Below are 14,615 nucleotides of genomic sequence, written 5' to 3'. Positions count from 1 at the left end.
AGGCAAACTGAAACCTTGGGACCTTTTTCAAAGTACTAACATTTTGGATTGGTTAGTGGTGTGGAAGTAATTTGTATCAGAGCTTCATTTATTAAAAGGCAGTGTAAATAGGCTAATCTGTTGCAACTCATTTATTTTTTGCAACCTTGAATGGGGTTTTAGGTAGGAGAGACCGAGAGAGGGGAGCAGGAAAATGGTCCATACGAACCAAAAAGGGAACCACAAAAGCCTTGTACCCTCCATAATTGCTAAGAGAATTGCCTTTTTTTGTAAGGCGTTTTAATCTTTGCAGGCCAAGGGTGAATCCGTAAATTCGAATTGGGTGAGGACAGAGGGTCCAGGTCTTTATCAGAGCCATCAATTGCGAAGAGCCCAGCCCAACTCAGTCTGGCCTACTCTAGGCCTAGGTTGATAACCCGGACAAAACGGGTTACAACTCAGTGTCTAATTGGTCGTGACTCGGCCTGTGCTTTTATCTTATTCCGGTGGGGGTTCCCTACCCCACGCGTCCCCCGCAGCGCGTTCTCGACTTTGCACTTCTGAAAACTCCTCGTGTAGACACGCGTCTCCCCGAGAGCGTGAGACGGAATCTTGAAGCCTTCTTTTTCACTCACTTTACTCTCTTTTTTGTCAGTTCCACCCACCGCACTACATATTGTCTAATAATTAGTCGGTCTCTTACATGGGCGCCCACCTCCTTTACAGAATGCGGGCAGCTCATCTTAGGCGATGGAGGGCCCAATGTGAAAAGACAAGGTTGCCCTCGGTTCACGGGACTGAGCCAGGGGGTGCATGGAATTAACCGTGGGCTAGGTCCTATGAGGGGGGACCAGAGCCACTGGAAAATCAGAGGTGCCCCATATAAGTTGCTAAATTCCAATATTTCTTTTTATGAAGGTCAAATGGTGTATGAGTGAGTTCCCCTATTGGGAAAGCACCAACCTAATATATACCATTTCTCCATGTCTGCATGTGTCCGCACCAGTTGGTTGGGTGTTTGCTATTTTTCCTAGCATTTAATTTTAATTGCTTGTCTCCTTGCTTACATGGACTTGGAAATTATATAAAATATATACTTTTTTTTTTTCTTGTGTTAAGACAATTCTAGCGTTAAAGTCTCAAACTCGAATAACTCGTATTATATAGTACACGAATTTTTCGTGACGTTATTTAAATTATTTAGTACCAAAGGTTGAACTTTTTGTTGATTAATTATCTCACTATACTCAAAATAATCATTCTTATCCGGACAATTTCTAAGTTTTGGAATTACGTGTGATTAAAATAAACAAAAAAATTATCAAGTTGCAAAGCATGTTTGAGGAGATCTTTATGGGAAGATTGCCACAAATGGAAGGTGTGTGGGATGTCTCACGTGCAATCGCGTAAAGCACATTGGATGAAATCAATAATGCATATGATATCATATTGTTTTGCTAATCATGATTAACCATAATTCTTATTTTAACCAAGCACACAATTATGTTTTTGACCACACTGCTTTGGTCGGTTGCTTTGTCGCGTGTGGTAATGGTTGGTATCATTAGTTCTTTAGCACCATAATAAATTAAAAATTATTAGCCCTGCACGAAGATGGTAACTAATCCTCTATATATGGCAAGATAAAAGAAAGATTTTAAACCTATTCCTAGATCTATTCCTAGATCCCCATTCATGGGGGTGGAATTTAGCAAAAAGATGGTAATAGGAACCAAAAAGATGGGTAGACATACTTTCTTGCTTTTCAATTTTGTCAAACATGTGGAGTGGAAATAGGATTGTAACTTTACATCCAACTTTACCGTCTTCGACTGCAACTCTATACCTAACTTGATTGAATAGATATTTTATACTAATTTTGATCTAATCTAACCTTTATTTTAAGATGTTTAATCTAAACTCCGTAACGACCCGCTCATCGTATAGATATTATTTACATGACTTTTTCTCTTATCAGATATGAGAAATCTATATCTAACTTGATTAAATAAACATTTTATCCTAATCTAATCTAATTTTTAATCTAAGATGTTTAGTTGAAACTCCATAACGACCAATTCATCATGACTTTTTCCCCTAACTAATTTTTACCCTATCTGATATGGGAACTCTATACCTAAGTTGATTAAATAAATATTTTATCCTAATGTAATCTAACTTTTAATCTAAGATGTTTAATTTGAACTTTTTCCTCTATCTGATTTTTCCCCTATCTGATATGAGAACTCTATACCTAATTTGATCGAATAAACATTTTTCATAACGACCAGTTCATTGTATATATATTGTTCACATGACTTTTTCCCCTATCTACTATGAGAACTTTATACCTAAATTGATTAAATAAACATTTAATCCAAATTATGATATAATATAACCTTTAATCTAAGATGTTTAGTCCAAACTCCATAACGACCAGCTCATCATATAGATATTATTCACATGACTTTTTCCCCTATTTGATATAGAAACGATTTGCATTCAACCGTATAAATATTATCTACTCTGCGTCCAAAGATGCTTTTACGATTTTAAAACACATCATTTATTTATTTATTTTCTCTTAACCCTGATCCAAATTATGAAAAAAAGTTATTGAAGCATATCCAAAATCCGGTTGGATTCAAGTTGGAATACATTGAAGCCACCTAAGTTACACCCATTGTTCTATAATTGATTGCACAAATCCACATTTTTCCACAAATTTAAAGCAATATGAAACCAACCCACTTTTTGTTTTCATCTTTGAAATTATTTAGGAGATTTAATAGATTGTCCAAATTAAAATGCACCTCCTCAACGAACACTAATCATGCTAGTTTATTTTTACTCTTGATTACCAAATCCAACTTTATGCAAAGTAGCATTACGCACTTTTAATAGACATGTCACAACATTGATCATTTTAATTTGTTTGCAGCTGAGCAAATCTAAGCTAACCCCGTGCTCACGCAACCGACAGATATGAATGAGCTTTGAGTAAATGCGGAAAGGTTCTTGGTTACATCAAATTACCAATATCTAATGAGTGATTAACGACAACTAACTATTTCAATAATTACTCCTTTCACTTCTCCTTTCCATCCAAACACACCGTTATTAAATTCAGTTGGCCCTTGAAATTAGGTAACTACCAACTTTGCATGTGGGTTTGGACTTAGGACACAAGGAATGTAGTTCTAAAGTTTTTTTTCCCTGTACCTCCACTTCATTGCCATTGTCTGATCTCTGGGCCAGAATTTTTTGTTAGCATCCTAACAATAAACTCAATTCCATCAATTGCATGAGCATATGATATGGAGCAAATACAATCAAAATTTGAAAATTTGTGATACTTTTGAAATCATAGGCCTACGAAATTTTAAATTAGATTCTCCTCAGTCTCGTCTAAAATTGGAATTCGAAAAAAAGAAAAATATGCAATTTAGAAGCTTGATGAGGATTAGACTCCTAATATTCTTCAACAAGTATATGAAATAATATCAAATATGGTAAAAAATGTCATTTGTCCAAGTTAAAGAAGATTAAGTTAACACTTTTATTTGTTCTTTACAACACTCGATAAAGTTTTTTTGTAAGTTTTCTTAAAACCGAGTCATCATTAACTCTAAATCAAGTCTAACCTTGAGGTGATTTTCAAAAAGCCTATAGAAGAATATTGACTATAATAAAAAAATGTCACTTATCTACCTTTAAAGAAGGAGATCAACACAAATTCAAAAGCAAATTCAAAAGTTGACGAAAGTTCGTTATCTTTGACTTTTAATTAAACTTTTTTCAAAAAATATCTATGTACTATTATTGGATTGAAATCAGGACAAGCGATCCTCCTTACTATACAAACCTAAGTTTTTTAAAATTTTAAAATTTTAAAGTAATTTTTAAGGTGATAAACTAAGTATATATTTTCTATATTTGCTTTCTTTCTTTTTATATAAAAGTTTCACTTTTTAATATTAGAAATAACAAATGCATTTGAATGAACACTTGACAATTAAAAAGTTAATTATCAAGTTTTGTTAATAAATAAATTGAAGACTATATAATGTAATATTTTAAATGTCATTAAATATTATTTTAAATTTAAAATAAGAGTTAAACCCATCAAATCTCTTTAAATATCAATTTTAATATTTCATTTTTATTAAGTATTAATAAGGAAAAAAACGCACTCACTTTAATTATGATGGCTTATTTCTAGTATTAATAAAAAGTGAAATATTTTAATTTTTTTATTTAATTTAAAAAAATATAAAAAAATAAGTAATAAATCAATAAACATAAAAAATATATAAATTATTTAAAATCTGAAAACAAAAAGTTAAAAAAACAAAGACGAGACTCAAATTATAATAAGAACTAAGTTACACCAAGATCTAAATTTGGAAAAAATTCAAATCAAGTCAAAACCCAAGTTAAAGACTCGAAATTAAATCAAAGCCCAAATCAAGTTTAAATAATTTGAAATCAAACTTCCTTAAATAATCGAAAAAAATAAAAAATTATACCCTCATCATTCTTCAAATCAATAAAAATCTAAGTTAGTGAAATTAATATTATCTTCAAACGGATCATGGCAAGTGGGTTTAATATTCAGTCCTTTTCAAAGATGAGATATTTTGGGGAGGGTGATGTTACTAAGAGAGTGTCTATTCTTTTTTACTTTGTCATCCAATGGCTCTGTAAAAGCAAAAAGAGAAGCATGAACAGAATTCCCTTATTTTTTAAATATTTCTTTCTTTCTTTTCTATCCAAAGCCGGAATCCTTACTGAATTACTCTCTCATCAGGAGGGACCATTGGCCAAACGGGATGCGAGAGTTGCTGTCACGCGTAAGTAAGGGAGCGTGGGGGGAGATCAGAGAGAAAAATAGGGGAGGTGAAAAGGTCGGGGATGACCAAAAAGCAAGCAATGACTAAAGGTGGCTTTTGCAGAGACCCTCGACTTTTACGCGGGAGCTGTTGCCTCTAGCCAGCCTTTCATCGTACTTTAGTCATGTCAATCATCTACACGCGCCCCAACGTCCTCTACGTACGCCCTCTTTCCTCCCACCCTTTCCTTGCCCTACACGTGTCCCACACCTCCTGATCCGAGGGCTTCCACGTCATTTATCAAGTGATTTCAGCATGTAATTAACAGCTCCTCTCGGTAGTCTCACCCAAACAGTGGACAAACGACTGTCTCTCTCTCCTTTTATTTTCTCTCTCCGTCATCTGGTCTTATCCCCAAGTAGTAGGACACGTGGCATATGCTATGTGGTGAATGGGACCCGCATGAGGACTTGCCAAAAGGAACTAGACCGGTCTTCGTCTCCACGTGGAGGCTGTCGGTTCCTTGAAGGTTACACCTCTCGCAAGCTGACGCACGGTCACCAAAACCCCTATTTTTTTATTTTTTATTTTTGAATTAATTTATTAAGCCTTTATCACTCGTTGAAACTGATCCTCTATTATGGTAGCCTTTTGACTGTGTGGGGTTCACCTCTCCTCCCTCACTATTTTTTGTAATTTTTATGAATGATGTTGACTCTTAAAATAGACGTTTGGTTTTCAAAAAATACTTTTAAAGAAGAAAATATTTTTTAATTTTTTTTTTAATAATTATATATAATGGTAAAACCTCAGATGACAGTTGTTCATGATGAAGCATCTTTTTTTAGTAAATTTTTTCTAAGGCCGAATACAAGCAGCAACACAATATAGGTAAAACCTAGGCCTGATTTGGCCCAATTGCCACCCCAAAAGCCATCCTAGGCCCAAACAACCTATATACTTAGGAGAGCAGAATCAGGGCCTGCCCTAGGTTTATATTCCAAAAATATCTGTCTAAAGAAAGAAAATTTTAAGGGTCTGGTTACAGTATCGAATTGGTACATACCCAAAATTGTCTCATTATTTTGTTTCAAGTTCAGTCTCAATACTTTGTACTTTAGTCCAATTTTTATACATTGATCCCATTATTTGGATATGATTACATTCTTTTGTATCTTAATCATATTATTATCTTATCAACCAAAGTTTTACTATGCATTTTCAATGGCTTGAATTGCATATTCGGTAAGGTAGGTACAAATTCAATATCTTAGGTTATGTTTGGTTATTGAAAAGTATTAAGAAAAACAATATTAAAAAATATTTTCTTGTGTTTAATTTTTTTATTAAAATATGAAAGAAAATAAAATATAATTAAAATATAATTTATTCACTTTAAATCTAATTTTTATTTTCCTTCAAATTTTATTTTCTTCTACTTTTTCTCTATTTTATTTTTCTTATATTTTCCTTCAAAATTTATAAAAGAACCAAACATAGGCTTAGAATTTCATAATTTTTATTTCTAATTTTTTTTCAATAGACTTTTTGCTAAAGTATCTCATTCTCATTGTGAAAGTGCTTCTAATTTAAGCTTCAAATATTTTTTCTATTTTGAAATATTTTATTTCAAAAAATGTGAATTATTAATTTATTTCACTATTTTTATTATTGTTATTTTCACTATTTTATACAAGCTTTGAATATAAGCAAATGGTGATCTTATATTCATTATTTTTTTGTCTTTTTTTTTTTTAATTCTAGTTGAACGGGACGAAAAATAAACAAAAATTTAAAACTTAATAGAAGTTTTCATTCCCTCTTTAATTCTATGGAGTCTAAATATTTGTTATGGAAATTAATATTAATTCACCACAAGGCATCCTATCATTCAAGTATTGTGAAAGGTAGCATCAATCCAATTAAGTAATTATGTTGAGTTAATTAATTAATTAGGACCCAATAGACTAAATTAAATGACTCAAACCCAAGATAAACTAAAGTCACTTAAGCCCACAAACAAACTTATATAAACCCCCTTATGGTTTTAGGGTTTAGGATTTCAATCATTTTTACTTTCTAGACAAAGGGAGCTCTAGCCTTCATTCTTACATAGAAGATTTCACCGTATTCACATGCTAAGGTCTTAGAGAGAGCCATTAGGTGAAAAATCATGAGATATTCAAGATCCACGCTAATCTCTTCATCATCTAGAATTAATCTAAGAACCTCTAAATCATAAGTATTGTTTTTGAAGCACCAAGATTTAAGATTATGTTATGTTAGATCTAGTATCCCTAGGATTGTAGTAGCATGCATCGCACTATCTAGGACTTAGAATGAAGTAATCCAAATATTCTGACACTTTTGACTATTGTTAGTTACAAGTGGGTATTTCAAATCAAATAGATTATTCGTTAGGTCGATATCAATGGTGCCCTCTTACATGACATACTAACTAAGGAGGTGTTTATGCAACAACTACCAAGTTTTACTAACAACACTTACCTTTCTCATGCTTACAGACTTAAAAACGTCATGTATGGTCTCTAGAAAGCTTCTCATGCTTGGTAAAATGAGTTTAAATCCTTTTTGCACTCCTTTGGATTTCTTAACTCCAAGAGATGCATCTCTCTTCATTTACAATTGCAACAATGTTTCGGTATACTTTCTTGCTTATGTGGATGACCTAATTGTGATAGAAAATAATATGTCATTCATATTCAACTTCCATGAATCAGTTTTAACCAAAATTTCAATGAAAGACATGAGATACTTGCATTATTTTCTTGAAATAAAAGCTCTATCACGTATGGGATCTTCTCACTCACACCAAACTAGATGGTGCCAAGGAAGTTACTACACCACTCTCTACCTTTACCTCATTCGTTCTCCCTGATGGCTTGCTTTCTATAAATTCTAGACAAAGTCACCAAGTTTTTGGTGCCTAACAATATTTTCCTTTGACATATTGTAATGTTTCTTATGTAGTAAATAAGCTATAAAGTTTATGAACTATTCAATTGAAACCCATATGTCTGCAACCAAACGTTTACCTTGCCATCTCAACACACTATACATTAGTCATCAATGGTTCCTTAAATGCTATCAATCTTGATATTTTCAAATGCTGACTAGGCCAATAATAGGGATGATAAGATCTCAACCATTGCATATCATGTCTATATTGATGATAATGCTATCTCTTAGTGCTCTCATAAGTAGAAGATAGTAGCTCAATATTTTACAAAGATTGAATATCAATCCTTGCTTCCACAGTTGCCAAAGTTCTTTAGCTCAAATATCTTTTAGGTGAACTAGGCGTTCTGCTTCCTAAGTCACCTATTATACATTATAACAATGTTGATGCTACATATCTCTTTGTCAATTGGTCTTCCACTAAAAAAATGAAACACAATGTTATTGACTTTCACTTTGTTAATGATCATATTGCCAATTGTAATCTCAATATATCACATATCTCCCCCAAAAATCAACTTATGGATGTTTGACTAAATTTCAGCTGCCAACCTATCCAATGACTCAAATTCAAGATTGGTGTCTTTTATAGAAACACTATTTTGTGGGGCATAATAGCGCAGAATCAAATTCCTCGCATCAAGCTTCATCAATTGAGCCAAATATCACCTAATGACTGAATTTATGCATCATATATAGAATGATTGATTATTTGGTCAATTATAACCAGTCTTCCACTGTTTAGGCTATCATTTTGGGAACTTTTGTAAATATGGGCATTCACTGTAAATGAAAATATATCAGTTTTTCTGTCAATTCAATTTTCTGAAAGAGAACATACTTAGAATGATCATAGTGTTCATAATTTGAATGCAAGCGTTGGTGAGAAAACTCTATCATCTTCCATGAGCATAAGTTAATGATATATAGTCATTTCAATTGTTCAAAGGTAAAAACATTCTTCTTTTCTTTTTCCTTTTTTTTTCTTTTTTTTGGGGGAAATTGTCACAATCAATTAAAGCCTTTCTTATAACACAAGTTAGATGAAATTTAACAAATGTAAAATCTCAGTTAGCTTGTGCTGCACAATAGAAAGCATGTGACAGACGGGTCTACAAGAGAAAGTTTGCCTATGAGACAGTGATCCACTGACACCCACTTTTATTTATAAATGGCTATCAGACTCAGATAAATGGGAAATCAATGACTCCTCGTGTTCTTATCCCAATCCAGATTTTTTAGGCACTGATTCTAAATATTAACCAACAAGTCTGAACCATCAAAAGGAGACATTCATACAAAGGAAAAATTCCTCTCATATACATATTTGTACCAACAGTAACAATTTGGTTGAAAAAATCATTTTGGGCCTTCTGAAACCTTTGTGGCCTTACGCAACATGGTCTTCAATGGTCATGGCTGCAGCGGTCACTTGCTCACCTACCCTCTTGACTGACCGGCTTGCCAGAGACCGATGTCGATGGAGTGGATTGGAATTGCAATCCAGGTAATATAGGAGAATCACCAAGACCACAGAGCAGACAAACATTGGGATTGGGCCAAAAAACCACAGCAGCAAATCGATAGCGAAATAAATTGCTCTAAGGCCAAGCGACCAAAATTCGCCTGCCCTAATAACAACCATCTCCACATTTTTCACAGGTATGTCGCTATCTGGTGTGCTTATTAGGTAGTTTGCGTGGACAAAGCACCTAGCTGATTGAACAAAGCAAGAAAAAGCAAGGATGAAGCATGTGAGGAGGCTTATGTACTTGATGGAAATGGTGGAAGGCCTTGTGTCCCCATATATCAGTTCGCTCTGGAAGACGTTGTTTGATGAGCTCCCGATCCAGGCTCCAATTATAGAGCTGAGAGTCAAGGAGACTGAAGCTAAGAAAGTCGCTGCAGATGTGTTGGAGGCGATCACATTCAACGCGATACCCACGTCCCTCTTATCAACCTGATAAAAAACATTGAAAAATTCAGCAAAGATGGGCGGAATTGGTGGGGGCAAAAGGAAAAGGAAGAAGAGGGAGATGCTTGAATTGCCTGCATAATTCTCTCAACCCATGCTCTCTTGTCATTGTTCTCAAAGCCAATGACGGTGGTATGAGGAGCAGTAAGGTATCTGTAAAGGAGGAAGAGATGGTAAGCAAACATGATTAGCAGCGCACTGGGGACCAACAGCAAATCAAGGTGCGCCTTTTCAAAAGCCATTGTGTTCTTCCCCTGAGTGTGCCAACTGCTAAGAGATTACAGTAGAAGAGATCAAAGGGTGGGCTTACTTGGATCTTGACCTTATGTTTATAAATCTAAACTAGAAGGATGATCCCCTTTGATGAATTTTTAAGGCGCCTTTGACTTGTTCTCCAATGGGGTTGGGGTGCAGACCAGCTTGCAATCTTTGATATTCCACTCCATGCATTAATTTCTGGGCCAACATCTGAGGAAATATTTGTGAAGTCCATATCATGCCTTCACATGGAAAATCATTATACTTTATGATTTCAACTATACGAGCCTCCAAATATCTAGTCCTGTAATTTTCAGTTTGGATTTTTCATTTCCATTTCCTAAAAAACCTTTGCTCATAAAATGAAAATAAAAAAATAAAAATAAAAATATTGTTTTTTAAAAAAATTTCTCATTAAAAATGAAAACAATTTTTTAGAAAATTAAAAAAAAAAAAAAAAGATTCCCACAAAAAAACATATAAAAGAGAATATAAATATTTAAAATATGAGAGGTACAAAGGAATATATTAGAATACTTATGGACTCCATTAAGTGTTATTATCTTGCACAGGCTTCCACGCAAAATCTTATGGACAAAACGTGTACATGATTTCAATTTTTAGCCTTTAATTTAAATTGGACGTATGAAACTCTCCAAACTTGAAACTATACTTTAATGAATGAAAATCCTTTTTCTTGCATCTCACCCTTTCCAATCTCAACCGTAGGATATTTTGGCAATAATATCATTTGAATTTCCCTACCTTTTTTTGGTCACATTAAATTTATATGTAAACAAATGGTGGTCACATGATCCAATGCCACCCAAAATTCTTAATTTATCCTCCATTAAGGTCAACGTCAATTGTGTAAGCAAGAATACCTAAACCACCCCCTTTTTGGAATTTGTCTGGACCCTCAAAGAGGTCCATTCCCAGCCATTGGATCATGGTGTCTTTCGATTCAGATTTTCTAACACGGACGGAGAAATTAAGGAGAGAAGTTTCCTGACAGCGGTAGGTTTGACATCATGAATCTGAGATCTTGCCAATTCTTCCAACGACGTAGTTATGTGGGCCTGGAATCTTTGGGGCCATAACCACCTACAGCCCAATAGGTTTTGGTTTTGTGTCCATGATGTTGGGGACTTCGAGTACACCCAGCCCAAATCCATGCGTTAGGAGCGTGTGATGTAATTCCATTATTTCATTGATATTCGAGAGAGAAAAAAAAAAAAAAATGGTCAGTAGGGATTTTCCCACTTTTTCTCATTTCTTTCGCTTCCATTCAAGGAAAAAAATATCGGTTGTATATCGGAGAAGGTGGATACGACAAGATATATCGTCTTACAGAAATATTGGTAAATATCAGCGATATATAGATATATCGGTAATCACGAATATATCGGTGATATAAGCAAATTATCAGTCTTAAATGGGAAAAAAATGCTGAAATTTCGAGGATGTATTGAATATATATCGATAAAAAAATTAAATTATTATAAATAAGTTAATTTTAATTATCTTATAATTAAATTTGTATACTAATTAAATATAAAACAAATATAAAATCATAAATAAAATTTTCAATATTTTTAAATAAAAATATTTTGCATCAAAATGTACCAATATTTTTAAATAAAAATCATAAATATATTTAAATAACATAATTAGTATATTTGCAATAATTTAGTTTTAAATTAATTATTTTATTTTATTTTGATATTCAAGTGTAATAATAGTATATTGAGAATAAATTAACTTAGTATATTTCTAAATTAGTATAACATTGAATTTAAATTAGTACATTTTTACAATTAATTAATATATTTTTAATAGAGATAAGTAAATTAATTTAACATAGTAACATATTTAAATCACATAATTAGTATATTTGTAATAATTTAACTTCATAATGAGTCAACACTTACAAAATTCACATTTCTTATTAGCTGACATTATATAATTAAATTTAATATCACAAATCATATCATACGTATATTAATTTCTTTAACAAAATAACTTTAAAATGTATATTATATTTATAATTTCATTTTTAAGAGTTTTTTCTTACATTTTTATAAGTTTTGATGAATTTTGGTCTATCGATATATCAAAATATCCGTTGATATTTCTCTGATACATCTGATATATCCGTAAAATCCAAATACGGATATATTCATGATTACAGATATTTTCATCCTTGCTTCCATTCAACCCTGTCGTCAACATCATCATGTCCATCAACAGCTTTTCATTTGCCACCATCTCTATGCTAACAACCTTTCCTCCCTTGGAATTGCTTCTCTGCATTTCTTAGTATCTTCACGCAATCTTCATCACTCCAATCATGCAAGACAGTCTGCCAATCGATCATTCATTTTTTTTTTTTTTTTTTTTCATCAGAAACCAGAAAGCATAATCGCTCGTTTTCCTGATTGGAGCGAATTTGAAATGGCATAACTGGAAAGGAAAAGAGAACTAGAGAAAAACAAACCAGCATTCAAGCAAGGGGATCGAGAAATGAATACCTTCATTAGAATGGCATCCGCAGTAGGGCCAGACTGAAACATATCACCTCCAACAAACTCCAAGTTCCTATACTCTGGTAAGTTAGCAACAACATGGGGAAGGTCAAACACTCTGCATTTCAACCGAAGGAAGGCCTCGGAAATGGTCCTGGCAGTAAGTCCTGTCCCACCCCCTACATCTACCAATGAGCTCAACCCCTCAAAAAACTGGTCTCGACTCTCTAACATTAACCAAACTCATCATTCGAGACTCATCACTGGCCATTCCTTCATTGAAAAGATTGAAAAAATCAAGGTTACGGCTCCCATGGTCCCAAAAGCTCATCCCATGTGCGATCCCAAATGCTGTTGAGGTCATTTCCTCTCAACCTGTCCCAAAGAAATGGCAAGGAGTTATCAACACTGGATGAAGCACAAGCAAAACGAAAGGTGATAAGTTGGGACTTGGGTTATCTTTGAGGAGGAGCCTAGAAGAAGGTGTGAGAGTATAGCCTTCTTCCCGATGTTCCTGAACTTTAATTTGTTATAGCAAAGAAGCCAGAATGCACCAGCAAATGCATAAGCCAGTGCACACAACTGGTCTTGTGGGGGGAATGTGAAGCGCAGAGACCAATTGGGGAAGAGTTATGGGGCCAGTATGATTGTGGATTATGTCAGGAATTAATGCCTAATCACAAATGGATCCTGGACCTGGTGCTTATTATAGGATGATCGACTGAACAATTAATTGTGAGAACGCCAGGATAGGATAGGATAGGATAGGATATGGTTCCACACCTCCCCATGCGTAAATAGCATTTTTCAGCCAAGTGCCAACAGCTCCCTTTTGTCCAAAAGTGGCAAAAACGGCTAGACACATGGAAGGTGGCTCCAAGGGTCAAAAATAAAAAACCAAGGTGAGAGTCACATGCGCTACGGTTGATTTTAATAATTTCATCTGAATATTATTATCAAAGAAAGAAATTTGAATCACCATTTCATTGTTAATTATAATTCCATAAAAAAATATAATTTTAAATATAGAGCCAATGTAGGTAACAGTTTCAGGGGTTCTTTTAATAAAACTTAATGTCGGTATTTATTAAAGTGGTGTTAGTTTTTTGGTTGAATAGAAAAAATAAAAATATTTGACTTTTTCTATTCAGTTAAAAATAATCCGTTGATATCATCCAATATAACTAAACTGAACTTGTTATCAATAAATTCAGTTTAGTTATGTTGGATGATGTCAATATATTACTTTTAGCTTAATAGAAAAAAACCAAATATTTTAGTTTTTTCTATTAAGCCAAAAAACAAATACCACCTAAATCACCTTGATCACTTAAAATGACTTCGTGAATAAATATGATTTAATGACTTAATTTAAGCTATTAAATATCTTTAAATATTACGTCAACAAAATTAATTCAGTCTTAATCTCAAAACTTCTTTTACTTTCTTTACCTATGTTTAGTAAAAATGTATTTTATAACTATGACTTTACATTGATAACTCATCTTTTGTAGTAAATGTTTTTATAGTTATCTTATATTTTTAAAATACTTAAAATATAAATGTTTAACAAATAACTTTATTTCTTAAGTTTAGTAAAAGTATAAATAATAATTAAAATTAATAAAGATAAATATATCAATTTAATAATTTAAAATAAATTTTAAATTAATTTTACCAAACAACTTTAATATTAACATAAAAAAATAAGTAATAAGTTTTAAATATATAACTTAAAAATAATTTAACTTAAAAGTCAACTTAACTCATTAATTAATAAGTATTAAGTTTTATTAAACATTTATCACTTAACAACATGAGTTGATTCTAAGTAAATTTTTAAAGTATTTTAACATCTTAAAATTATTATTTTACCCTTTACTTAAGTAAATTAATTTTTTTTAATAAGTAAATATTTATTTGTGTCCGGCTATCTAGTGCAAAAAGCATTATGAGGAGATAATGGCTCAAATATACTCTTGAAGCCCATTCCAAAATAAACACAATAGTAGAACTCACCCTATAGAGGTAGTCCTCAAGAAACCCAAACTTCATTTGGAACACAAA

General features: G+C 32.8%; 1 protein-coding gene and 1 pseudogene across 1 annotated transcript; both read right to left on the bottom strand.

The window, feature by feature from the left end:
- Positions 1 to 9,006: 9,006 nt before the first annotated feature.
- Positions 9,007 to 10,068, bottom strand: LOC117904354. The gene is made up of 2 exons (XM_034816931.1): positions 9,840 to 10,068; positions 9,007 to 9,750 (listed from the first exon to the last, which is right to left on the bottom strand). The coding sequence occupies exons 1-2, from the start codon at positions 10,005 to 10,007 to the stop codon at positions 9,181 to 9,183; spliced, it is 738 nt and encodes a 245-aa protein (XP_034672822.1). The 5' UTR covers positions 10,008 to 10,068; the 3' UTR covers positions 9,007 to 9,180.
- A 1,199-nt stretch (positions 10,069 to 11,267) lies between these two features.
- LOC117904129 lies at positions 11,268 to 14,603 on the bottom strand (annotated as a pseudogene).
- Positions 14,604 to 14,615: the final 12 nt, after the last annotated feature.

This window comes from Vitis riparia, chromosome 17 (genome assembly GCF_004353265.1).
Source record: "Vitis riparia cultivar Riparia Gloire de Montpellier isolate 1030 chromosome 17, EGFV_Vit.rip_1.0, whole genome shotgun sequence".
Lineage (NCBI taxonomy): Eukaryota > Viridiplantae > Streptophyta > Magnoliopsida > Vitales > Vitaceae > Vitis > Vitis riparia.
This window is presented reverse-complemented; position numbering and strand designations above follow the sequence as displayed.

Coding starts and splice junctions, on each gene's coding strand:
- LOC117904354 (XM_034816931.1), bottom strand. CDS start 10,007: ATGGCTTTTGAAAAGGCGCACCTTGATTTGCTGTTGGTCCCCAGTGCG. Junction 9,751..9,839: donor GGGTTGAGAGAATTATGCAG/GCAATTCAAGCA, acceptor GTTTTTTATCAG/GTTGATAAGAGGGACGTGGG.